Source organism: Podarcis vaucheri, assembly GCF_965113315.1.
Source record: "Podarcis vaucheri genome assembly, chromosome: 7".
NCBI lineage: Eukaryota > Metazoa > Chordata > Lepidosauria > Squamata > Lacertidae > Podarcis > Podarcis vaucheri.
The window spans coordinates 42,771,022-42,798,447 of NC_138765.1; the positions used below are offsets into that span (position 1 = coordinate 42,771,022).

At 45.9% G+C, this 27,426-nt stretch overlaps 2 protein-coding genes across 2 annotated transcripts in view; both read left to right on the plus strand.

Moving 5' to 3' along the window:
* Nucleotides 1–3,106, plus strand: part of MBTPS1 (membrane bound transcription factor peptidase, site 1) — a 31,034-nt gene extending 27,928 nt beyond the window's left edge. The window contains exons 21-23 of the mRNA XM_082232283.1: nucleotides 375–501; nucleotides 1,180–1,310; nucleotides 2,272–3,106. Of these exons, the coding sequence (XP_082088409.1) occupies nucleotides 375–501; nucleotides 1,180–1,310; nucleotides 2,272–2,465 (452 nt within the window). The 3' untranslated portion in view covers nucleotides 2,466–3,106. The remainder of the gene's footprint in view (nucleotides 1–374; nucleotides 502–1,179; nucleotides 1,311–2,271) is intronic.
* A 2,851-nt stretch (nucleotides 3,107–5,957) lies between these two features.
* Nucleotides 5,958–27,426, plus strand: part of SLC38A8 (solute carrier family 38 member 8) — a 28,709-nt gene continuing 7,240 nt past the window's right edge. The window contains exons 1-7 of the mRNA XM_082232363.1: nucleotides 5,958–6,401; nucleotides 17,401–17,591; nucleotides 20,553–20,751; nucleotides 21,845–21,998; nucleotides 23,022–23,126; nucleotides 25,849–25,906; nucleotides 26,449–26,563. Coding sequence (XP_082088489.1) covers nucleotides 6,398–6,401; nucleotides 17,401–17,591; nucleotides 20,553–20,751; nucleotides 21,845–21,998; nucleotides 23,022–23,126; nucleotides 25,849–25,906; nucleotides 26,449–26,563 — 826 coding nt within the window. The 5' untranslated portion in view covers nucleotides 5,958–6,397. The remainder of the gene's footprint in view (nucleotides 6,402–17,400; nucleotides 17,592–20,552; nucleotides 20,752–21,844; nucleotides 21,999–23,021; nucleotides 23,127–25,848; nucleotides 25,907–26,448; nucleotides 26,564–27,426) is intronic.

The window sequence follows — 27,426 nt, forward strand, 5'->3', positions numbered from 1 at the left end:
CTGGATCTCCCTCAGAGAAGGCACACAGAGAAAGGACCTCACATGATGAACACAAGGTCCAGGTTAGTTTACTGCTCTTACCTGCCTCAGTCTATTTGGCAGGGGTCAAATGTAAATGTGGTGGGAGGAGGGGAGGGAAAATGCAGGCTCTTGGACAGTCTCCCAATATCTGCCCCCCACTTCAGGTTGACTGCTTCCATGGGAATATCTGCCCTCCAACCAGAACACTTGCTCCATGCCTCCACCTACTGTAGAATTTGGGAGGGCGTGTGTACTCCAGGAATGGCAAGATGTGTTCCTCATGCTTAGAAAACAGCATAAGCAGCAGGCAGGGGATTATCTTCTGGTATAACTGTTTCGCTGTTTGATTTCAGGTAACCATCTTCATCGATATTCGAAGGTGCTCGAGGCTCACCTGCGTGACCCTAAGCCCCGCTCACTCCCAGCGTGTCCTCATTTGTCTTGGGCAAAGCCACAGCCTCTGAACGAAACGGCTCCCAGGTTGCAATTTCTGATTTTGCTAAATCCACCTTTAGTTTCCAGTTTCCAGTTTTGAATGTAATAAATATGGCAGTCAATAAACACAGTATTTTGTCTGATTAACTTTCCAGGCATATGAATGATAAAAACGGAATTAAAAACATACCAGAAAACCCATAGAACCAGCTGTTAGCTGAATTCACACACCAGATTCGCAAGAAACCTGTCTGCTTCCTCCCCTCCCAAAAAGTAGTTTGAAAATGCCATCCTTAATGTTTAAGGCCCACCATCTAGAAGTGAAACAACATGGAATGCCAGACCTTGCAGTTGAGGCCAGGTGAAGCAAATGTGGTGTGTACCCAGCATGCACTGACTCCCCAGTTGCTCAGCCCATCAAAACAGGCCAGGGAGTTTCATAAGATTTGGGGAGTATCACCTGACCCCTTCTGACCTATAGATGTAAGGAGACTCTTCTGTCCATTGCGACTAGTGTCTGCGGTTTCCATGTGCCACTGCCCAGCTCTGGCCAAACAAGGCTGAGTCTGCCTGACCTAGTTTGCAATCCTAGGTTGTATCTCACCTAAGATGTACATAAAGTAGACCCACTGAAATGTTCAGATATTCAAAATGTTTTCTAGCAGTCTTGATTGACTAGTAGCCCAGTGTACAAATAGTTCTGGATGCTTTCATTTTTTCCAGCAACCTATGGAAACATCAGAAGTTACTGTCAATCGACCTGGACAAAGTGGCTTTACCAAGTTTCCGTCAGAACCGACCCCAAGTAAGGCCTTTGTCACCTGGAGAAAGTGGAGCCTGGGATATTCCAGGGGGTAGGTGCCAGAATGGTGGGACACCTGTTGCCCACAGTGCATCACACCACCCTAAATGAGATAGAAGCATACACACCTATACAGAAGAAATACAGAGACACCTGGAATCATCTTGATCCAACTTTTAGTTATCAAGATTACAGCTCATTTATGCCTCTTTAGTATGTATTTTTTGGCCATAATTAGTGCTAGCACACCTGCCCACAGTGTTCACAGGCATAGCTTGTGAAATTTCTGGCTTTTGATGTTTTGGAAAAGTAGTTTTCATATTTCCTACCTTTAATTGTAGCCACTTTCTACGTAGAATAGTCTGATAAGGAGCCGCTGTATGTCTGCCATCGAAATTCCTCTTGGGGAATGCACTATGGCACATACCCTGTTTATGCACACTGATGCCTAGCCCTGATGGACACCCCCATGTGAACTCAAAGAACACCCTGGAGCAGGGGTGGGAAACCATTTTTAGCCCAAGGGGCCACATTTTCTCATGGGCAGCCTCCAAGGGGCCCCATGCTAGTGGTAGGTGCGGCCAGATGTGTACCACTCTCCATACAGGCAAGGAAGCGTTCATAGTTCTGGGATACCTTACAGCCAGGTAAAATCAATAGAGGAGGGCACATAGTAGGTTCAGTGTTTCACATTCTAACATTGGTTTTCAAACTGGTAGTCTCCCCCACAAGGGAAACTTTAGGCAGGCCTATGCTTTTGATGATCAGCTTTAATAAAATTGCGTGGAAGTGATCCCTGGTTGAAACCAGTGAATTGTATCCAACCAAGTCTTACTCAGAGTAGACCTATTTGAAATTAATGGGTCTAAGTTGGCCATGACTATTAATTTCAGTGGGTCTACTCTGAGTAAGACTGGCAACCCAGTAGTTGTGTGGCAGTTTCTATAACTCTTGTTTGGCCATGGGTTAATGTATCCTCAGCTTGCTTACATTAATCTCCCTTTCCCATACAGGAATAATGCCTGGACGTTACAACCAGGACGTGGGAGGGACGATACCCGTCTTTGCGTTACTCGGTGCTATGGTGGTCCTGGCCTTCTTTGTGGTGCAGATCAAAGCTAAGAGCAGGCCAAAGAGACGGAAGCCCAGAGTCAAGCGTCCACAAATTATACAGCAGGGTCACCTACCAAAGACACCGTCTGTTTGACCACAGTTGCCAAAGATTACCTTCTACTGGCTGCTTCATGGAATTATGATGATCGTTACTAATGAAGATGCCTGGCATTTGGTGACTGATTCAAGCAAGAACCCATGTTTTCTTTGGCTACTGGCAAAACAAGAACTCAGTGGATCATCACGAGATTTTTAATAAAAAAAACTACTATTATTTTCAGTAGCTGAATCCACCAAAGCCTTGAGCACTATTTAAAAAGAACCGATATGTTGTTCTATTTCCCAAAAAGGGAGGAAAAGAGACCTTTCTTTCCTTTTCTTTTAAACTGACCAAACCTTTTCATTAGAGGCTATTTTCTATATTTATTTTAGGAAGAACTTGGGAGAAGAGCCTCTTCAAGGCTATCTGATAGCAGAACCATTTTTCTGAATGGAATGCAATTTTCTAATACTATATATTACAAAGAGAGATAGAACTCGCAACATCCTGCTGTAAGGACGAAAATGCAAAACTGACAGGGAGAAGGGGACAAATCAGTGTGGCAAAATCCTTCTGTTTATTTTTATAAAGCAACTTGCCATGATGTTTTGTAATTTTTTGGCATGATTTCACCATTGTTGGTGGAGAAATTTTTTCCAATAAATATGTTACCTGTATTGAAGCTGAAACAAAAATGCATAGAAGTTTTTCCTCCTTGAAAGCTTGGGCAGGAAGCAGTTCTGCAATCCTTTCTTCATGTGTGCCAAACCCTTTTCATTTGTGAACATAAGCACTTTGGTTGGGTTTTGACTGCCATATAGACTCGCCTGGCTTGCACACTAAGCTAAACCATGGCTTAGCGTGCAAGTATGCAGACTCGGGGACAGGAAATAGAGGCTGCTTACCACCTCCACCACCCCAATAGTATTCTGATGCTGTGCTGAACTTATTAACCCATGGCTTTCCTTAGCATGTAATCAAAAACAGACTGCAACCAAACCACAAACTGCAACCAAGTTTTGCTTATGGTTTACAACTTGTGGTTGGTTCAAGAGCCCGGATTCATTTGACACAGTGAATCCCAGTGGTATCTTCTTTGAATGACAGCAGCTCTGGTAAGATCCCTGCACATGGTCTGGCCCTGAGGTGCAACTTATATTGCAATACGTTTCTGTAATTTCACATGCCTTCAAATTGGGATCCAATTTGGCATGTGTAAATTCAGTTGTTGTTTTTTAAAGATGTTGGAGTAGAGAGGAATTTTACCACCCATGCACCTCTCGATTATCATGCTGTGATTACTCAGTATCAAGGACTAAAGTGATGCCATGGAAGGGTGTTGCATTTATTTACTTCCTTACTTTTATATCCTGCCAGACAGAGAGATCTGGAGGGTTGTATTTCTCAAAACCCGGATAAATGAAATGCAAATTGCAAGGCACTGAAACCATCCCTTTAACATGAGCTTATCAAGTTCTTTTTTCTTACATTTTTCTGTGCCTCAAAACTCAACTGTGCGACAGGCTCAAGAACTCAGCAGCTGAAGCTATCCCATCTGCATGCTTGGAAAAGCAACCTTCTGCCAAATTTCTGCTTGTCAGGCTCTTAAAAAAAGAAAAATATATATGAACCCAACCAGAAATGAGGGGACTTTGAGTAAAGCTCTTAACTCTTAAAGGCACAGTTTGAGAGGCCAATTGAAGGGCCCTCAGAGCTGCAGCAGTGAGGAGGTGATAATGCTGGAAAGGTAATATCTTTAGGAAGGCCAACCAGAAAGGTCACAAAATTATGACTAGCTTCTAAATTCTTCAGAGTTCTTTATTGAGCAAGATGTAACACAAATCGGGGGGTGGGGGTGGGGAGAAGGACAAAAATACACAAAAAAGTGGTTGGATGTTGTAGCCATGAGATCAGTTTATGGAGATTGCGGGGCTGAGTAAGGTCTTCCTGGGTGCTACAGATACCTAAGGGTTGTCAGGACAGGAGCATCCCAGACTCTGAGATTTCAGGGCCCAGACCTGAGACCTAGTGGCAACCCCTGGTGAAGTCATTAAGCATTAACCACACTCTCTGGGAGTATGTCACATACGAAGTCTTAACAAATGAGCAAATATGTCAATGGTTGGAAATTAAGATAGAACATTAGCTAAAGCAGGTGTTCTTGTAAGTAAGTACTGTATGCATTTAATTTCCTCCTCCCCCACTATCTACATTTTTGTACTCCACAAAAGTAATAACTGCAAGGATCCTCATTTCACACCAAAAACAGAGCTTTCCAAACTTCTGCTTTACACACTATGTTTAAGATGGGGCGGGGGTGGGAGAGAAGCCCAAAATACCAATGGGCTAGCAGAAGCCCCTTTTCTGAACCAATATAGCTCTGTCTCCAATCCAGATTTTAGCTGGGAAAACTCTCTTTCCAGAGAAGGGTACTTGGTAGCTTAATTCCTTTAGACGGTCTCTTGGCTGCCCTCCCAGCTTGCCTCTAAATAAAATAAACTAGCAGCTAGTCATGAATTCTAGCTTTTACACAGCATTCTGGCAATGTAACCAGATATTTAACACACACATATACCCTGGGGCATGTTTGAAGGGTTTTTTTAAAAAATGTGCAGTTGGTCACAAATGTGTGGTTTGATAAATGGGGGTGGAGGGGAATTAAATGTGTTACGTGTGTGTGCTTATTAAGTACTTAAAGGCAGGCAATGTCAGGTAAAGCATATATTGTATACCAATTGCATAAGGGCAGAAAGTATTCGGTTTCCATACTTAAGTCAATCTGCCCAAACCGTATAAAACGCTGCTACCTTCTTTTGGCTGGGGCTGCCACCTCTTCATCTTCCTCTTCTGTCAGGTAATAGGCATTTGCATCCTTTAATAGTAAATACCTTTAAAGTACTCATTTTTAAATGTGTCTGCTGGAGTCACTGTATAGTAAATAAGAACTACCCTCTCCTGTCGAGAAACTGCCACTGATCCAGGGTAAAGGAAACAAGGAGCAAAGCACACTTCTCTTGGTTTGGCATTTTTCTTCTATTTTTAGTGTGGGGTGTGTGACTGGAAATTTGTGCAGCTGGAAAATCTGCTTGTAAAAAATCACTGGCATATTTCTGTGGGCAGCTGACAATCTTACCTGTAATGATCCAAGGAGTGGAATAATCTCTGGCCTCCATACTCCTACATGAGCTGTGGAGATGGGTTTTATTTCAGTGTGCCTCTTCAGAAAAAAAATAGATTTAATTTAAAAAGAAAGATTGAATTTATACTGCTTTTGAGTTTTAGTGTGGGCTGTGATTTATTTTTGGATTATGCCTGAGGAGTTATCTTTCTCCCCCCCCCTCTTTTTTTTAAAGTTTATTGATGACTTTATGGAAAGACGGAAATTCTAGAATTAACAAACCAATTAATTAGCACTGAGGCGCAAGGACACGACTTCTGCGTATGTGGCATAAAAATCTTGAGGCAGGCAGAGTTTCCACAGGTGCAGCTCCCCCCCCAGTCATTATGCAGGGAGGAGGTGGGAAACAAATGAGCCAGCTTAAGCCTGCTGAATGTTCCCCAAGCTCCAGTGTTTGTAAAATGCTTAAAGATGTTTTCTTATTTTTTCAACAAACAGCCTGGCTGAGAAAATCAACTCTGCCTTCTTCAGTTGCCAGGTCTGCAAGGGATGGATGGAGCTAAGCTAATCAAGGATTAAGCCAGCAAGTGGATACAGCTGAAGGCTGTTTAAACTATAGGTATAGCCCACTGTCCACAAGCAGAACATGAAGGCAGGAAGAAGGGAGTGGCTATGGGGAAGGAGAGATTGTGTTGCAATCTGAGAGAGACAAACTATATCCCCCCACCCTTCCTAAAGTCAGGAGACAGGAGCAAAGATCACCCCCTCCTCTATATTGGAGTTTCCTAAGGATATCCTCCATGATGGGACTAGTCCTGGATATCTCTTCTCCTCTCTGAATGCTGCAGAAAAGGTGTTCGTGGCCAACATGGGTATAGTTGCTTGCTTCTCTCTCTTTCTCTTTATATACTAATGAAACTGATCTGATAACTTTGCGCTTCTCTAACTCTTGTCTTTTGCCTGCACCTTTTTTCTTTAAATATGTTTGCGGTGTTGTGGGTGTTGCTTGCTGGGTGTCTCCTGCTGGGGATGTGAGCCTAATGCTTGGAAGCAGAGGAGGTACCAGTATTTTAACCCAGGAGGAGGAGGAGAAAACTCCGGTCGTGTTTTTGGGGGGTCCATAAACAACAGGTAAAGGCTTGTAGCTGCATGTTTGAGTCTCCTCCTGGGAAATGGTGGTTTTGGAGTGGTTTTTTTGGGGGTGTGTGTGTCTGGGAATACAGGATGGTGCTGCTTGAGATGCCTGATCTGTAGGAGACCTTTTGTGTGTGCAAGTTTATCACTTGCACAATAGGGGGAAATTTTGTTTTGTATTTATATGTGAATTTCCTGAATTCACACTGCCTGAGAGCTGAAATGCCTGAGAGCTTTCCTTTGAAATTAATACCTCTGAAATTTGTGGTTTGCTTCTCCAACACAAGTATGCATATTTTTAAAAAGTATACGTTGTGTGAAAGTGTGCATAAACATGCATATGTTAAGATAACAGTAAAATGCATTATATTGGAGTGTACATTAGGTGAAATAGCATACAAAAAGTGAATAGTGAAAGAAATGTGCATTAGTTCACTGATGAATTTTCTCAATTTTCTACCCCCCAAAATGTGGAAATGTGGGGAACTGAACTTGACTGGAAAAATGAGAAAGCCAAATGGAAAGATTCATCCATCCCAGTCTGCAGATACTATGTTTCAAAGCATGCATATGTACCTTCCCAATTTCTGTAATGGAGTATTACTAAAGTTGGGTGCCACCTCCAATCACTGCTGACTCAAATGGGGTTCCAGGTGCTCACCCAGGGTCTGTGTTCCTTTGGAAGGATTGGACACAATGGAGGCTAGTGTCTTAATAATATAGGGTTTATTTTACACATAAATACAACCCTTAGTCTCCAAATGAGCACACAGCAGCAGCACCACAAAACATTCTAGCTTATCCTTACAGTTGCATCGTCTACATCCTTTTTTGCTCTGCCACCTGTCTTGGTCTTCTGGGCACATACAAGCGTGAATCCATTCCTCCTTCCTGGTCCCATATTTCCTAATTCTGCTGTTCCTAAAATCTAAACCTCCTTTATTCATTTGCATTCTAATAGTCAGTTCTTTTGATGTTTTGAAGAAGTAATGGTTAATCCCCTCTGGCATTACCTAATGAAGGTCACCTGACTTCATCAACATTTGTTGATTGACTAGGATTGAAGACTGGTGCACACTTAGGACATTTACCTAGGTTAATTAACTCTTCACATGCTAATTGCTGGTGCTCAAAAGTAGGTTCATACATGGCTCTAGAGATTACATTCTCAAGGTCTGACACAGTCTTTACACATAAACACTAATTAAACACCTCAAACCCCTTACATAAACCCCTTCTAATACACAATGAGACTGCCTTATAACATATCTCAGTTATAACATACAAGTTCTAATTAAATCCTAATATTTACTAAACCTAAACATTTAGCACCACAAATCTATTACAAGAGAAAGAATGAAGAAGATTGACTCTTGGGATGGGAATCCTCCTCCTCGGTGAATCCCTTTCAAAATATTTATTTTGCAATTATTTTGTAGATACCTTCTGTCTCATAGGGATGTGGTGGAATAGGGTTGTGTGTCATACTTTCATTACATGCTAAGCAAAATGTCCATGGTGGTTAAGGGGTGGAGAAAGGAGGGACATGTATGCTGCAAGACCCTTGTGGGTGTGGTGTAGCTCTAGGGTAACAGATGCAGAAGGCATGTGACAATCTTCTCTCCCTTAGTTCCCAGGCATCTCCTCGTAGAGTAACCCTTTGAATTCCTGGAGGGATGTTGTTTTTCGGGGCAGAGTAGACCAGTGTTTCCCAACCGGTGTTCCGCGGCACACTACTGTGCCGTGAGACATTGGCTGGTGTGCCGTGGGAGGGAGGTGGGTGAGTCGGGCGGTGAGAGGCGGCGGCGGCGAGGATCCGCGTCGAGCCGGGGGCGGCTCCGCGGTGGTGGTGCCGAGCGGCGGGGCAGCGCGTGCAAAAGGGAGGAGCGCGAGACAGCGGAGGAGGAGGAGGCCGGCATGTCCGGGCAGCAGCAGCAACAACAGCAGCAGCAACTCCCGGCGACGGCTCCTCAAGCCCCGCCACCGCCCCCTCCTCCGCCCGCTATCGCCGCCACCACCACAACAGCCGCCGCCGCCTCAGTTGCCGCCGTCCCTCAGTCCCTCGCTCTGCTGCCTCCTCCCACCCCCAAAGCTTGGAGGTTCCCCGGCAAGGGGGAGGGAAAAAACTTTCACTTTCGTGCGTCCCTCCCGGCGTGACGCTGCGCGCTGATGTCACGGGGCGGGGCTTTAATGGTGGTGTGCCGCGAGATTTTTTTTCAGTAAACAGGTGTGCCGTTGCCCAAAAAAGTTTGGGAAACACTGGAGTAGACAACACTGAGCTAGATAGATTAAAGGTCTGGCTTGCATCAAGGCAGCTTCTGATTTTGTGAAGTGTGGTGTTTTGATAGACATAAATGGTAACCATTCACTTACTATGGAATAAAGTAACTCACTGTTGTGAGAGTATATTGTTATACTTTTTTGGGGGTCAAAATAAAAAAATTCCTTCCAGTAGCACCTTAAAGACCAACTAAGTTAGTTCTTGGTATGAGCTTTCGTGTGCATGCACACTTCTTCAGATACACTGAAACAGAAGTTGCCAGATTCTTCTATATAGTGAGAAGGTGGGGAGGGGTATTACTCAGAAGGGTGGTGGGAATGGGAGATTGGCAGATAGCTGAGATGAGCCTGTTGATGACTCTTAACGACAGTTTTTTTTTTTGGGGGGGGTGTCAGGCTGTATGGTACCTGTGGGTCCCTTCCAGGTCTGTGATTCTGTATCTATGAGGTTTGGATCTGTAAGAGAAAACCTGCTGAACCAGTCAAGCCAGCTCCTTTTTTTAAGGTAGTGGCCTTAGCTGCTCAGCTGAAAGCTCATCTACACTTCTTCTTGTCCTGACGCTTTTCCCTGGGGAAAACTTCTCTCAGTCGGAGCAAACAGCAATTTGGGGCTTCTCCAGATCAACATTTGCTCTGATTTCGTGCTAAAGAGTGGGTTTTCCCTGGGAATGGAGTGTAAGGCAAGGGGACCTGTGCCTAGAAAGCATGGGTCAAGCAAATACTGCTCAGATTAATGTTTTCTAGGCATGGGTCAAGCCCTAAGAATGGTACCTGTTAGCAGCATCTTAAAGAGTCAACTCTGTTGATACAGAAGCAAATGAGTGGGCCTTCTCTCACCTGGGTGGATGTCCCATCATTCTAGGATAGAGAAATCATTCTCTCTCTCTCTCTCTCTCTCTCTCTCTCTCTCTCACTCTCACACACACACACACACACACACACACATCTTCTTGTTATATAAATTACTGGGACCTGGAAATATTTGCTGATCAGCTGCTGACCTGGGCTCCTTTGAGAGTAATGCTGGGATATAAATTTAATAAAACTGAAAATCACCCATATACCTACCATTAGATCTTGAGATATGACAGCTTTGAGGGTTTATTTTTATTTTTATTTTTAAAAAACCCAGTGGTATATAAATTTTAATTAATAAATAAGACAGTATCCAAACTTTCTGGAAACTGACATTTTTGTTTCCCAAGCTTTTCTAGCTTGATGAAAAGGTCTCTGGGCCTGGATGTCCACTCGGTGTTGTTTTTGAAGTTATATTTGGTTGTTCTTGTACTGTTTTTATAGCTGTTTTAACTGCTTTCAAGGATATGTCTGTGAAGCACCCTGGGACGTATGTGTGGAAGGTGGTTCACAAATAAATTAATGGAAATGATGAGGATGATTATCAGTGTTTGCGTGTCCTGTGTGGAAAGGCTCAAACTTCTTCTTTTAAAAATAAAATGAAATCCTGAAGCCATATTGCTGCCTCACTATCTTGTATAGTCAGAAGATTCGAAAATGTGATGTGTGTATCGTGGTGATGATTTGTGGAGAGGGTCGTCTCCTCCATCCTGGCCTCCCCCACTCCTGCCTGTGAAGTTGGCAGCTTAACCAATTTTCCAGCTAGGTTGACAAAGGATCGGCAAGGTCAAGGGACCTGCCAGAGGTTACCCAGCAAGTCATTGGCTCAGCCAGGATTACAGCAGAGGTTAAACAGCTTAACGGAGGCAGAAAAAAATGATTAAATAATCTCTAATCAGGCTGACATCTTGCATACCAAACTTTTTACTTGGTGCAATTATAAATAACTAGCAGGAAAAAAGCACTTAAGAGTGAAGCTGAAGAGGCTCTGTGCTGGATTCTCCAATATCATCTTCTGTAGTTAAAAGATTTGCCCATAGTTGGAAATGATACTCGTTTGCGTGAGTGTGCCCTTTTTAAAATCTCTTCCACCCCCAATACTTTGTAAACATGGCTGAACTTCATCCATTCATTTGGATTGGCTCTGATAATAAGGGCAATAATGGAAGGATCCTTGTAAGACTGCTTGCTGGTCTGATGTTAGGAAAGCTAAGGCAGTACTGTGTCTAGAGCAGTAACAGAGGAACTCCTGTTGCTGGACTATGGTTTAACATCATCCCTGATCATTGGTGAAGTTTGCTGCGGCTGATGGGAGCTTGAGCCTAACAACCCATGGAGGGCAACATGTTCCCCATCCCCGAGGACTTGGGCTGGGGAGACCTGGATTTGAATCCCTCTGTGGACTGTGGTGTTCAACCTTGGGATGGTCCATCTCTTCCTAGTGAAATAAACTGGGGTCACTCAGTCTGTGTATGCCATCTTGAGCAACTTGGAGGAAGGGTGAGGCATAAAAGGATTTAAGTAGCTATGACCATGAAGGAAGTATTGACCATGAGGAATGGCTTAATGTAGGGAAGAGCAGGTTAAGAAGGATGGGGAGCATAAGGATGGTCTTAAGGTGATCAGTTGCCCATTGCAAAAAAATAAGACAGATTTGCATATATTAATCTGTATGTATGCTCATGTGTTTTTCATTTTAAATGTCAGCCATTGCTTCTAAATCCATATCTAATTTAGAAACAGTGGCTACAATTTAAATTGGGGGTGGGAACCCAGTTATGAAGACTAAGACCACCAGGTGTCCTGTGTCTATACAAGGTGCCCATACAAGCTCAGTCCCCTGTCCAGGTGCTCATTGTTTGTGGGCAATTTCAGAGTCCGCCTCTGGTCTCCCTTCTTAGGATCCTTTACCTTTAAACTGGACTTGATCTGGAAAGACTTTCAAATAGTACAGTTAAAACTATCTGGGTCTTCCTGTTAGGGCAGGGAAGGGGAACTCTATTGGCTCGATGGACCATCTCCTGAAGTGGCTCTCCTGTGGGGACCATATTTGGCAGGGCGCAGAGGGTTGCAAAGAGTTAATCAAAGTGTCTGAGGCCTCAGGGTTCTGTCCTCTCCCCCATGCTTTTCAACATTTACATGCGGCCGCTGGGAGAGATCATCAGGAGGTTTGGGCTGGGTGTTCATCAGTATGCGGATGATACCCAGCTCTACCTCTCTTTTAAATCAGAATCAGTGAAGGCGGTGAAGGTCCTGCGTGAGTGTCTGGAGGTGGTTGGAAGATGGATGGCGGCTAACAGATTGAGGTTGAATCCTGACAAGACAGAAGTACTGTTTTTGGGGGACAGGAGGCGGGCAGGTGTGGAGGATTCCCTGGTCCTGAATGGGGTAACTGTGCCCCTGAAGGACCAGGTGCGCAGCCTGGGAGTCATTTTGGACTCACAGATGTCCATGGAGGCACAGGTCAAATCCGTGTCCAGGGCAGCTGTGTACCAGCTCCATCTGGTAAGTAGGCTGAGACCCTATCTGCCCGCGGACTGCCTCGCCAGAGTGGTGCATGCTCTGGTTATCTCCCGCTTGGACTACTGCAATGCGCTCTACGTGGGGCTACCTTTGAAGGTGACTCGGAAACTACAACTAATCCAGAATGCGGCAGCTAGACTGGTGACTGGGGGCGGCCGCCGGGACCATATAACACCGGTCTTGAAAGACCTACATTGGCTCCCAGTACGTTTCCGAGCACAATTCAAAGTGTTGGTGCTGACCTTTAAAGCCCTAAACGGCCTCGGTCCAGTATACCTGAAGGAGCGTCTCCACCCCCATCATTCTGCCCGGACGCTGAGGTCCAGCGCCGAGGGCCTTCTGGCGGTTCCCTCATTGCGAGAAGCAAAGCTACAGGGAACCAGGCAGAGGGCCTTCTCGGTAGTGGCGCCCGCCCTGTGGAACGCCCTTCCAGCAGATGTCAAAGCGATAAACAACTACCTGACATTCAGAAGACATCTTAAGGCAGCCCTGTTCAGGGAAGTTTTTAACGTGTGATATTTTACTGTATTTTCGGTTTTTATGGAAGCCGCCCAGAGTGGCTGGGGAGGCCCAGCCAGATGGGCGGGGTATAAATAATAATAATAATAATTATTATTATTATTATTATTATTATTATTATTATTATTATTATTACTATTATTATTATTATTCACCTACCCATTGGCTGATGGGCTGTACAGCCAAAGCCTGTTTTCTGCATGCATCATATGTACAAACAGGTTTCTCAGGAACTGATCCAGTGGATGGGTGCAGGGCTGGATTAAGACCTCTAGAGGCCCTAAGCACTTAAAATACTTTGGTGCCCCCATATATATCTAATTCAAAACATAAACAATAATAAACCATAAAATAAAATGGTATTTTTCAACATGAAACAAAACCTACAGTAAGACAGAAAATAATGCACTCAAATTAAAAGAAAGGAGATCCTGACTAAATATTGGAAAGAAATAATTTTCTAATGGTGGAACCTTGAAAGGTGATGGGCTCTCCTTCACTGGAAGTTTTTAAACAGAGGTTGGGTGGCCATGTGTCTTGGATTTTTAGCCGTTTGCTGTGTTGCGGGAGGTTGGTATTAGATGATTGTTTGGGTCCCATCCAACTTCACAATACTATGATTTCTCCAGTGAGCACTAGTTTGCTCTCCTTGTTGGGATTCTGACTACTAGGAGACATTTTCATTTAGAGCGAGAATTGCAAGCCACCCTCTTCTCTTCAAGTCTCTGCTAATTGGCAGATGGATCTTTCCACAGTGTCACTAATGAAAGATTAGAGGCTGTTCCAGCGAGCCTTTGAAAAACCAGAACAAAATTGTATCAAAGTGCGCCAGTCCGCGCTGAGACTTTCTCATTGGCTGAGTGCACCTTTTACAGCCCAATGACTAATTTCTAAATCATACAAGCCAATTATGCCCACATTCCTTTGTGGCAGCTCACAATGATGAAGGATGCAAAGGACACTTTAAATGGCCAGGAACACCTTAGGTTGCAAATATATAATTGGGATGACAGACACAATTAGCCATTAATAATTCCTTATAGCAGCTGATTAAAGTCTCTTTATCCTGCTTACCAAGATCAAAAGGTCACATGGTTGGAAAATAGAAGAATGAATTAAGATGGTTGAGCTGTTGGTAAATGCTCTTCAAGAGAAGAAGCTGCTCTAGTTGTGACAAAAACATGTTTGTTTTTATTCTAGATGAAATTAATATGGAATTACTGCCAGTTCCTCCTTCAAGATATACTGTATGCTGTTGCCTTGTTTTATTATGATTTGGTTTAAACTTTTGAGTTGAATCTGAGTAGACCCATTGAAATGAATGGTCATGACTAACTTAGGCCCATTAATTTCTGTCATGGTCAATAATTTTAATGGGTCTACTCAGAGTAAAAGTTGGTTGAATACAGCTTTTAGTTTTTATTGTAATACAGTGGTACCCCACAAGACGAACACCTCATGAGACGAAAAACTCGCAAAACAAAAGGTTTTTTCGTTTTCGAGTTGCCTTGCAAGACGAATTTCCCTATGGGCTTGCTTCGCAAAACGAAGCTTGCCCCGCAAGCTCCGGGGACAGCGGGTCTTCCCCGCTGTCCCTGGACCTCTTTTGAAGCAAGGGGCGGCGGGGAGAAGCGATCTTCTCCCCGCAGCCCCAGGTCCGGGGACAGCGGGAAGCGCTTCCCGCTGCCCCGGAACTCTTTTGAAGCAAGGGGCGGCAGGGAGATCGCTTCTCCCCGCCGCCCCTTGCTTCAAAAGATGTCGGGGACAGTGGGAAGCGCAGCGCTTCTTCCCCGCTGTCCCCGGACCTCTTTTGAAGCAAGGGGCGGCGGGGAGAAGCGATCTTCTCCCCGCAGCCCCAGGTCCGGGGACAGCGGGAAGCGCTTCTCGCTGTCCCCGGACCTCTTTTGAAGCAAGGGGCTGCGGGGAGAAGCGATCTCCCCGCAGCCCCTTGCTTCAAAAGAGGTCCGGGGACAGCGGGGAAGAAGCGATCTTCTCCCCGCAGCCCCAGGTCCGGGGACAGCGGGAAACGCAGCGCGTCTTCCCCGCTGTCCCCAGACCTCTTTTGAAGCAAGGGGCGGCGGGGAGAAGCTGTCCAGGACCTCTTCTGAAGGCGGGCGGGGGGCAAAAGTCTTTGTCCCCCCTGCCTGCTTTCCCAGGGGCTTTTACATTCCCAGGGGCTTTTACATCCCAGGGGCTTGTCCCCCCCCCCAGCCTTCAGAAGAGGTCGGGGGACAGACTGTCCCCGGACCTGGTCTGAAGGCGGTTTCCATAGGAACGCATTAATTGATTTTCAATGCATTCCTATGGGAAACCGTGCATCGCAAGACGAAAAACTCGCAAGAAGAAAAAACTTGGGGAACGAATTAATTTCGTCTTGCGAGGCACCACTGTATAGTACACAATGGGCCCTATGCATAATTGCAAGATGCCTTTGAATGGTTGCCATGTTGTAAGTGGTTCTGTGCCTTGTGCAAACGGTGGCAAATAAACCATCTAAATAAATGAAATAAATATTTGAATAGGGAGGATGTGGAAATCATGGCAATATCTGCTTTACGAGGAAGCATAGAGTGGTGGAATGAAATAATCCCTTTTCATTTGTACAACAGGGACAAAAGAGTTTTGGCCTAGCCATTTACCAGATCTGCCAGATCTGTGTAGAATTTTATTTTTCCATGTGCCCTGTGAGCCCTCCTTCCACTTGCAGTAAAGGTAAAGGTAAAGGTACCCCTGCCCAAACGGGCCAGTCTTGACAGACTCTGGGGTTTGTGCGCCCATCTCACATCTATTGGCCGGGGGCCAGCGCTGTCCGAAGACACTTCCGGGTCACGTGGCCAGCGTGACAACGCTGCTCTGGCGAGCCAGAGCCGCACACGGAACGCCGTTTACCTTCCCGCTGGTAAGCGGTACCTATTTATCTACTTGCCCCCGGGGGTGCTTTCGAACTGCTAGGTGGGCAGGCGCTGGGACCGAGCAGCGGGAGCGCACCCCGCCGCGGGGATTCGAACCGCCGACCTTTTGATCGGCAAGCCCTAGGCGCTGAGGCTTTTTTTTTTTTTTTTTTTTTTTGCAGTAGCAAAGCCTAAGTGATACAGCCCAGATCAGGGATGTACAAATGCACCTCAGCCTCTTCCAACATTCACTTGCTCTTCCGTCTTATATTTTCCATTCTCTTGCAGTTGGTTTATTTTGCATTAAGTCTGTCTTCCAGAAAGATATGGTGGGTTGTTTTTTCTATGTAAGGTAAAGGTAAAGGGACCCCTGACCATTACCGGTAGGTCCAGTCGTGACCGACTCTGGGGTTGCAGCGCTCATCTCAGGTTAATAGTACCTCAGGTTAAGAACTTTGCTTCAGGATGAGAACAGAAATTGTGTGGCAGCAGTGGGAGGCCCCATTAGCTAAAATGATGCTTCAGGTTAAGAACAGTTTCAGGTTAAGAACGGACCTCTCGAACGAATTAAGTTCTTAACCTGAGGTACCACTGTAGTGCTGCTCTGGGCATGCATATAAATAATCGACTGATGCAGCTGCCTGCATTTCTGGATTCCCCTTGAGGGTGTGGCTATTAATTGACAAAGCCTTTTGGTTGTAAAAGGGGGGGGGGGAAACCTGGCTGTACCTATAACACTTACCGTATTTTTCGCCCCATAGGACGCACCTAATTTTTTTTGGGGGGGGGATAAAGGGAAAAAAAATTTCCCCTCCCCAGGCACGGGGCAGGCGCGGGGGAAGCCCGAGCTTCCCCCAACCCCCAGAACAGCCTGCTATCTGCAAGCCTAGGGAGCCGGCTTCGCGCCGGGATCCGGAGGGTGGCGCAGAGCTGCAAGAAGCCCTGGAGCACAGGAAGCTCCGCGCCACCCTCCAGAGCCCCGCGCCGGGATCCGGAGGGTGGCACAGAGCTGCAGGAAGCCCGGGAAAGCCTGCATTCGCCCCATAGGACGCACACACACATTTCCCCTTCATTTTTGGAGGGGAAAAAGTGTGTCCTATAGGGCGAAAAATACGGTACATTGTAAAGCTCATGAAAGACTAGCTACATAATTTGTTTGTAACTGGAGGTGTCCCTGAGCATTTGCGAGCTTTGCTTACAATTTCACAGTGAATCAAGGGCATTGCATTGCTCTGTTGCACATGTCTGTCCTAGTCTTCCTTGCTCCTTCAACTGCTTATGTTGGACTCTGTTTGCAAAACATCTCCCTGCAGAATCTCAAGCGTCATTGCTACTTTCTTGGTGCCCTGCTAATTCCATTAAGCGGCCACTGGAAGAAAACATAGCCCTGAGCACGGCTTGGCTCATTTTTAACATTGATATACAACGCATGCCATTCCTTCAGTCCAAGATTGCGGGGGGGGGGGGAGGCAAGAAACTTGCACTCTATTCCTTACTTCCTCTTAATGCTTCTGAAATTTAGTCAGTTTACAAAGCAAAAAAATAAAAATAAATGGATTGATCCCACCAAAGATTAGCGGAGGAATCTGTTACCTGTTGCAAGTCAGCTTGGATTTGCCCAGCTTTAAGAGACTAACCCCACTACTCCCTGGTCCTCCTTCTCTTTCAGATATGGAGGAGTTGGCTAGAGAGAGCATCACCCTGTTAGCCAAGCCTACTCTGGAGTCAGGTAGCCCCAATCTCTCCTCCGCTGGGGCTGTCTTTATCATGCTGAAATCTGCCCTTGGAGCAGGGCTCTTGAATTTCCCCTGGGCGTTCAATAAGGCTGGAGGAGTCACCCCGGCTGTCCTTGTGGAGCTGGTAAGTGCCAAAGGAAAGACATCCAGATCTCTTGCAGAGTGACAGGCTGCTGGAATAGGTAGGTGGGTGGAGGGTTTGAGGGTCTGGTCCCAGCCAAGTGGATTTGGAAGCAAGCCTCATTGCATTTTTAATAGTTTATTTTACTTCTAATCTACCTAGTACTGCCTTCTTTTGCTTTGGAAGGCTCCCCTCCTAGCCATGATGTGTGGATAGGGATGGGGAAATCTATTAATTTCAGTTTCTCATTTTTCTACTCATAAATTCAGGACACCCCATTTCTGCAGCAGTTTGCACATACATTTTTTTAAAAAGTCTTTGTGAAAATTTGTCAGCATATTTTTGTATGCGACTGAATATTATGCATTTTTGCATGTTGTTTTCCCTGATATGTGGATTATTTTGCACGCTTCTTCCTCGAATACACATTCCCCACCTCACTTTATTTAGTTGGAGAACTTGCATCACAACATTCAGAGGAGCATGAATTTGGGAGCAATGCTGTGTTTTGGTTCACTTACTGTTTTTCAAAGTGGGAATCAGGTTGGTTTGCACTCACACTTGAATTGAATAGGATTTCTCCCCAATTCCTGATGTGCAGATGATTTCCTAGTGGTTTCTGCAAATACACGCAGTACTCTTCTTTTTTGCGGGGGGTGGGGCAGGAAAACAGTTTCCTAGTTTTGATTCCTACATTACAGAATTGAAAAAAAGGAACTGGAACAGAATTCTGGAAATGAGCTTTATTTATTAGTTTCATTTATGTCCCACTCCCCCCCCCCAAGGAACACAGAACATTGTATATGGCTCCCTGCTCTGCATTTTATCTTCACAACAACCCTGTGAGGGAAGTTGAGGTAAGGGAGAGAGTGACTCAGGGTTATGCAGTAACCTTCAAGGGTGAGCATGGTCTTGGAACCTGGGTTTTCCTAGTCCTAGTTCAATCTTCACGGACTCTCTTTGGTGATCACTGGCACAAAGCAAGCCCTGAATTTTCAGTATGATTTGGGGCTGCTGCAAGCCAAGTCTTGCATTGCGGTGGGGAACGAACTATTTGGTACTTGACTCTATTTCTACAGTTTATTAAACGCAAACTTATTATAGTATCTTTACTTAAATGCCTGGTGCAACTAATGGATTTTAACACTCCAAAATATGCTGTGACTTAGGGATGAATGATTTTGTCAATGCCAGTTCCCCTCTATTTCTCCTTTTTCCAATCTTAAATTCGGTTTTCTACATTTCTGCTCACCTAATACATTCATTATTGCAAGCAGTTCTTCCTAATACAATGCATTTTCGTATGCATTGCCTTGGTTAGAGTACTGCATCACAGAATTCGGAGGAGTGCAAATTTTTGAAAGAGCTTTTTTTTTGTTTGCGCACTGTTTGCCGCATTTCTCCCCCATTTTAGACTTGGACTTCTGCTTTGCTGCTGGGACCAAGAGTGGACAGCTTGGCTAGTGAGTCTATGTCTGGGCTAGCACCAATGGTCGGGTTCTCTGAGGCTCTCCCTACTTGAGATGTTGATGGCATCCACAAGCTCTTTCGTTCACTTATCACCTGTGTCTTCCATTATAGCTGCTTCTTAAGCGGGCAAAATCCTTTCTCCTGCTCTCGCATGTGTTTTGACAATGTCAGAAAAACCTTTCTGTATCAGGTAAAAAACCCATCTAGTCCACCGTTTGTTCTGACAATTGCCAAATTTCTCTGAAAAGCCAACAAGCAGGGCAATGGCAATCCCACGTTATTCGGAGGACTTGGGACTGCGGTCTGGATGTGCAACATTTCTGAATTAGTGTGACAGTTTCTGCTTGCCTTGCTGGTATCTAGCCTGTCTAGGGATGTGGCTTCCCAACTTCCATTGAGTGATCTACTTTTGGAACTGCTGCTTGTTTGTTTTAACTGCTGTTAATTTTGCTTCTTACTTTGGTTTTTTTTAATATTAGGTTGCATTTTGTTTCATTTTCAGGTTGTACGTTGACCTTATTCTTTACTGTGTCGGTTGTGTAAATAAGCTACCTTGTGTATTTTTCTAGAAAGGTTGGGTATAAATTCAGAAACAGTAATAATAATAAAATCTAAAACAGTTGGTTGGGTTCCTGTCCTGCAAAACTACATTTCCGCTTCAAAACTTGCACATCTTTTAATTTAGCAATGAGCTTCTCCATGTGTGTGCGCGCAGGGTGAAGGAAGTGTATTATAATAATAATTTATAACAATTTATTATTTATACCCCACCCATCTGGCTGAGTTTCTCCAATATACCACTGAATATAACAGACAAAAACACTCTTTATTAGGGAATATTGCTTGCATAAATGTCTATGTTAGAAGAAATGCACACTAAAATGCTGATAATTTGCAAGTAAAAAGTAAAATGAAACAGCAAACTGATTTAGAAATCTGGCATGAGAGACGGAACTGTAGGGATTTGTCCTTTCCTAACCTTCTCCAGCTCCATGGATTTGAAAGGACACGTAAGTGTTTGCAGAGGCCATGAAATGATGATGTTGCTGGACCGCTCCGGGTCATTGCTTATTTTGGTTTATCTTTCTATAAACACGTACCTCTTATCACCCCTGGCTTAATCTCTGACCTTCATGGTCCTGTTGCAAACAAACCCATGTGAGGCATTTGCTTCGTCTTGCTATGTTAGGCCAGCCTCCCCCAGATGCATTGGACTAAAACTCCCATCAGCCCCAACCAGCATGCCCAAAATACCTGGATGGCACCAGGTTGGTATTCTGGCAACTGGCATGCTGAGGCACACTGCCTCCCACGCTGGAGGTTGCACAGGGGCATGGTAGCTAGTAGGCACTGGTAGCTTCTAATTCTAGGAAGGTTGCCTAATTTGCTGCTTAATTGAGCTCACCCTGATCATGGCTACTCCTGTTACTCCTCTATAGGCTCACGGCTCACGGCTCTCTCCTCTTTGTCTCTGGGTGTTTCTCCCTTTGGCAGGGTTCCTTGATATTCCTGATTAGCGGCTTGGTGATTCTGGGTTATGCTGCCTCCATCAGCACCCAGACAACGTACCAGGGTGTGGTGAGAGAGATCTGTGGGGCTGCCATTGGAAAGCTTTGCGAAGTCTGCTTCATTCTGAACCTGTTCATGATCTCGGTGGCCTTTCTTAGAGTCGTGGGAGACCAGCTAGAAAAATGTGAGTTCTTTGACCCCAGAAGCTTTTCAGCATCCTCTAAAATCCCCAGCTGTTCCTCCTTTAATAATATTTTTTATGTGGCTCTTTGTGTAAATAATACCAGTGCCGTTTGTGTGCATAATTAATGACAACACAATCGGCATATTAATATATGATAAAATCACTGGAAGCCATTAATGCATCATACCAAGCCTATGAAGTAAAGGTAAAGGTAAAGGGACCACTGACCATTAGGTCCAGTCATGGCCGACTCTGGGGTTGCGGCTCTCATCTCGCTTTACTGGCCGAGGAAGCCGGCGTACAGCTTCTGGGTCATGTGGCCGGCATGACTAAACTACTTCTGGCAAACCAGAGCAGTGCACAGAAATGCCGTTTACCTTTCCGCTGGAGCGGTACCTATTTATCTACTTGCACTTTGACATACTTTCGAACTGCTAGGTTGGCAGGAGCAGGGACCGAGCAACGGGAGCTCACTCCGTCTCGGGGATTCAAACTACTTACCTTCTGATTGGCAAGTCCTAGGCTCTGTGGTTTAACCCACAGCGCCACCCGCGTCCCTTAACCTATGAATTAATAGCCAGCAAGTGTCTGAGTGAGCAGGTAAGTTTTAAGCTGGTGCTGAAAACTCATCAGTCAGGGGCCTGACGTACTCCAGAGGGGAGGGAATTCCAGTGGAATCCATTAGGAAAAATAGAGTGCTGCCCCACCAACTCCAGCCTGCTCTCCGCAAACCCCCACCTGCCTGCTTCCTTACTTAAAAGGAGTCCAGGGCATGGCCCTGCCTGCCAGCTTCCTCCCCCTTAGTTTCAGTCTTGCCCTTGTAGAGCTTGGCAGGGAGGTGGATGGAGGCAGAGCTTGAATTGGTTGCTTTTGCACGTCATTAGTTCTGGCTCCACCTACTTACTTCTGGGACTCCCTGCTTTCTATCCCACCAGCCCTGATGGGCACCAGTCACCCCTGAGGAATTCCACAGACATGGCACCGCCATGGAGAAGTCCCCCAGCCCACTGTTGGTAGCTGCATAATACGCCTCGCCTGGAAGCCAGACAACGAGAAAAGCCTCATTGCCTCCTTATGTTTCCTTTCTCCCCAGTGTGTGATTCTTTCTACCCTAATGAAACCTTGAGTGGTGGCATCTCTCGTCAGCATTGGTTCACGGACCATCGCTTCACCTTGTCTGCTTTGTGTGCCTTGGTTATCTTTCCCCTCTCAATTCCAAGGGAAATTGGATTCCAGAAATACACAAGGTAAGAGCTCTGTTGTTCTTGTGCTCTCTGTGGCCTGGAGACTGGGCCAAATGGTGAACAAACTTGCTCCCAAAGGCTCAGCAGGGGCACCGACTTGCCCTCCTTCCCACATTGAGGGGGCGCAGTCGTGTGACATGTCACGTGACGAATCACGTGATACCGCCCTTGCTGAGTGGAGATGTGAACTCTGGTCTCCCAGGTCCTGGCCCAACACTCTGACCAACTAGATACTGTATGTGAACCATTATCAATTATGTGCTTCAGATGTCTTGTAAAGACCTATCCTTTTGCACAGATAGGTACCCTGTATCACTGGATTCTTGTTCAATCCATATATATTTTTTTGCCTTTGTGCTGATCTGCATTGTTTGCACACCACTTAGGACTTTTTAAAAATATTAAGTTGTTCGGAACTCATTTTAAACAATAATTTTGTTCGACCCCTAGCAGCCTCAGCTATCATGATAGGAAAATGTAATCCAACAAGGTCTGGAGAGCCATTGGTTCCTCACCATTAGGAACATAGCAAGCTGCCTTATACAGAGTCAGATCCTTGGTCCATCTAGCTCCGCACTCTCTGCAGTGACTGGTGTTGGCTCTCCAACTACCTGGAAATGCTGGGGATTGAACCTGTGACCTTCCCCACTGCAAGGCAGGTGCTCTACCACTGAGCTATGGCTGCCCTTCCCTGTTTTAAGGCACGTCATGAGGTGTTATCTACAGGTGTCCCCAGCATCAGAATTGAGGCGTGTGGTTACCAAGGTGAGGAACCTTTCCAGTGGTGACTCCTGTTTGTAGAATGTCCTTCCCAGGCAGCGTAAGCATCTTCTAGTTCACAGGATAAAAGCTTTTCATTTGCTGGAACGTCTAATTAGAATCTCTAGCCTGGATGCAGTTTTGCTGTTTTTGCTTCTATTTGCCACATCCCTACTGTAAAATACCATACCGTGCCCTTTTGAATGCAGGGGAGCATTGAGCTCCTTTGAGGCAAAGTCTTTTAATTTTTCCGTTTGTGTGTTCCAGCATCCTTGGTACTTTGGCAGCCTGCTACCTGATGCTTGTCATTGTAATAAAATACTACCTCAGAACCGATTACGTTGTCAAGCATGAACATCGCCGTTCCTCCGGGTAAGTGTTGGCATGGCTGGCTGTTGGGCTGGTAGTGGAATTATCAAACATCTGTCTCATGGGCACGATTCATCCACCCCATCGGCTTGCATGGAGGTGCCACTGAGATGCTGTCATGTTGGAACCTGCCATAATTCAGTTCATAGAATTATAGATTTGGAGGCACCTCAAGGGCCACCCAGTTCCTGCAATGCAGGAAGTTGTTTACCTCTTAAGAGTCTCAAGGGAGCTTGGCTGTTGATTCTCCTATGCACATGGCCCATGTCAATATCCCTGAAGTGTGTAAAATAGATTCTCATTCTCTCTCACTTGCGCGTGCACACACACACACACACACCAGCCGGGAGAGGGTCGCGGGGGGCTGCTTTAGCCCCGCGAGTGCTCTCCCAGCTGGAGAGGTGACGCACGGCTATTGAGGCTCCTGCCATAGCCCCGCGTCACCTCAGGCGGCTGGTGCGAAAAATACGGTATGCATTTCTGTAGGTAGTCTCTGTACTTCTTCATACTGCAAATAAGTCTCTAAGTGTTTTGCTGCATTATAATAACAACATCACAAAAAATACCAAAAAAATACAATGTTTACAACTAGGAAAGTGTGACACATGGACATTGGATCATCCCCAGCACCTTGCAACCAATTAGCACTGGGTAGAGTGTCCAGCAATCAGGGGAGAGTGGGGAGTTAAAATCTAGAACCTGCTAGTTTAGCAGTTGGGACTTAGATAGTGTTCAGACTGGGCTTGGATTGGACTGGGCAAGGGCTTGGCTAAAATATTAGCTGGGTGGTTAGGAGTTTGCTAGGCAGGGCAAACCAGATAGCTTCCTTCAAGAGAATGAAGAGATCCCAGTGTTTCACTGGATTAATAGATCTAAGAGGAATCAGTTTATTTAGAAACAGATTTGATGTGTAAGTCGTAAGTAAAGTTCCTTATTGCTTCTGTAAAAGAGATTTGTGCCTGATCAGAGTAACCACTAAGCGTTAACCCTCATTGAGTGTGCATAAATAAAACTTGTTTTGTTTCCAACGTGTCTCATCCTTAATTTATTACCAGTTTAAGGGATAAGTGATCACAGGTTTCCCTTTAATTGATGTTAAAGTCCTTGCTGCTGAATATTAGTAAATGCTGCCACATGCAGAGAATCTCCAACCTCCCAAGTGTTGCTGGCAGGGAGTATCTAATTTTAAACAGCTAAAACCGGTCACATTGCATCTTTGTTGAGGGGGGAGTCTGTCACAGTCAGATCCGCTCCAGCATCAACATAAACTTAGAGTCACCAGCACATGGAGACCGTAATAACCGCTAGCAGAACAAAATGCAGGAATACAGCAGAGGCAACCAGTTCCACCTGCCAAGAATATAAGCACCAAAAGGTGGGCAAATGTTGCACATTCCCTAGCTATGTCACAGTGGCCCTGGGTCATAGGCTGGGCAAGTCCCCTGTCTGGAACTGCAGAGAGCTGCTGCCAGTCATTGGAGGCAACACTGGTCCAGATGGACAAAGGGCCTGATGTCATGGGACCACTGAGAACTGAGTAATCTTGAGTACAGTGGTGCCTCGCAAGACGAAATTAATTCGTTCCGCAAGTCTCTTCGTCTTGCGAGTTTTTCATCTTGCGATGCACGGTTTCCCATAGGAATGCATTGAAAATCAATTAATGCGTTCCTAGGGAAACCGCCTTCAGCCCAGGTCCGGGGACCTGGCTTTTCTTCCCACCCCCAGCATTTTAAAAAACCCCGGGACAGCGGAGGACTTCTCCGCTGCCCGGGCGATCTTAAAATGCTGGCGGGCGGCATTTTAAAATCGCCCCGGGACAGCGGAGGACTTCTCCGCTGTCCAGGGCGATTTAAAAGCCCCTGGGGAGGCAGGCAGGGGGGACAAAGACTTTCGCCCCCCGCCCACCTTCAGAAGGTGTTCCCGCCCCGCCGCCTGGCTTCGGAGCAGCGTTCCGAAGCCCGGCGGCGGCGGGAGGAGGCGTTCCCGCCCCACCGCCCGGCTTCGGAGGAGGTCCGAGGACAGTGGGGAAGACGCGCTGCGCTTCCCCGCTGTCGCGGATATTTCCCTATGGGCTGTCGTCTTGCGAAGCAAGCCCATAGGGAAATTTGTCTTGCGAAGTGCCTCCAAAACGGAAAACCCTTTCGTCTAGCGGGTTTTCCGTCTTGCGAGGCGTTCGTCTTGCGAGGTACCACTGTAGTACAGTAAAGGGCAGATGGGGCTCATCAACCTCTAGGAGAAGGAAAACACTGATCTTAAACCTCTGCTGCCTTGCAGGGGGGGGGGGAGGCTAAGGAGTAAAAACCCTACACAAATCCGGAGTGGAGTCCCTAAGATGGTTGGATCTTGCCTTGTACAGCTCCTTCTGGCAACTTCTGCAGCCAAGCTGGTGCCAAACGTATTGCTCTGCTTTCCTTTGGTCCACATTGTGAGGCCAAGTGGGGAGTCTTGCACCATGGGGAGGTCACTTCAGTGCGGTGTGCGGTGTGACTTCACCCTCAAAGGCACACTGCATTGGCTCTTGAGACAGTCGGATGCCAATTATTACAACAACAACAGGTGGTGTTGGGGGAGGAATTGGCATGTAGGGGTTGTAATCTGCCCTCACTCAGTAGAAGAAGCTGCCATATATGTACTGAGTAAGGCTCCTGGTCTCTTGCTTGGTTGGCTGTTGACATCTGAGTTGGCCAGCTCTGATGCTAACACACACCCTTTTTCACATTTGCAGGGTCTCTTCCTGGGCTTCAATGTTCAGTGTTATCCCAACAATCTGCTTTGGATTTCAGGTAAGAAGTTTAACCTTTTCTCCTCTTTTCTTGGTTTCCTCCCTCTCCTGTTGTTAAAATAGGCTTCCAAGACATTTTTATTTGTTTCCACTTGAAATGATGCAAGATTCTACATTCAGGTTTAACTCCTCTGATATAATAAAGAAAAGGGAGTCCTCCTTTGCCTGACTTCCTGAAACAAGAGGTGTGTAAATCACAACCAAGCACAGCGCTGCTGATCAGTGGAGGAGACAATTGTGGGACATTGGCCAGAAACATCTGATAGCCCCCCCCCCTTTAACGCAATGGGTTCTGAGCTGGAGCAGTCTATGTGGACAATGGGAACTTTGGATTTTACCAAACAAATCCCATGAGGATTCTTAATCCACCACACCAATTACTCTAGGAAGGCCCCTAAGGTGGGAGACTGTCTCAGGTGTAGGCGAGATCAACAGTTCTGATATGGAGCAGGGGAGAAGCAAGCAGACAGTGATGGCTTTGGGACTCCAGGAATGGAGGCAGAATGCGTACCAGCCTTCTCCAACATCAGCTCTCTGTTTCAGTGTCACGAAGCGTGCATCACCATCTACAGCAGCATGAGTAATAAGAAGCTCTCCCACTGGATTGTGGTGTCTGTCATGTCCATGCTGTTCTGTTTGCTTATATATTCTCTGACAGGTAAGCAAGCTCATTTCTACTTGCTCCATCTCTTGGTACCATTTTTGTAAAGGTAAAGGTAAAGGTACCCCTGCCCATACGGGCCAGTCATGTCCGACTCGGGTTGTGCGCTCATCTCACTTAAGAGGCCGGGAGCCAGCGCTGTCCGCAGACACTTCCGGGTCACGTGGCCAGCGTGGCGAAGCTGCTCTGGCGAGCCAGCACCAGCGCAGCACACAGAAATGCTATTTACCTTCCCACTATAAAGCGGTCCCTATTTATCTACTTGCACTTAAGGGTGCTTTCGAACTGCTAGGTGGGCAGGAGCTGGGACCGAACGACGGGAGCTCACCCCGCCCCGCGGGGATTTGAACCGCCGACCATACGATTGGCAAGTCCTAGGCGCTGAGGTTTTACCCACAGCGCCACCTGCACCCCATTTTGTACCAAGATCCTAATTTGTTTAGGGCCCTTAGTGGCATAGGTGAGAGGTAGCACAGATCTGGGAAGTCCCCCCCCCCACCCAGAGCAGGAATGATGACATCTGCTGGACCACCAGGCTTATGGACAGATTCTCCTGAGTCTGGCCAGTGAACAAGGTGATGAAGCTTTCAAGTTTGTTTGTGACAGGTTATCATAGAAGAAGTTGGAAAATGAGGGCAGTGGCCAGTTACCAGGGCTGGCTACTTTCTTTCTTTCTTTTAATATTTTTTATTCATTTTCCAAACAAGTTTTATACAGTCAACAAATTATTTTACACTCATGCTTCAATTTTTGACTTCCCTCAGTTTCTTTGTCAATCTTTCGAAAAAATTCTATTTATTGACGCATTTCTAAACATGATATTGCCTTTCCCCACTCCTTTTCCTCTTACTCTCTTTTTT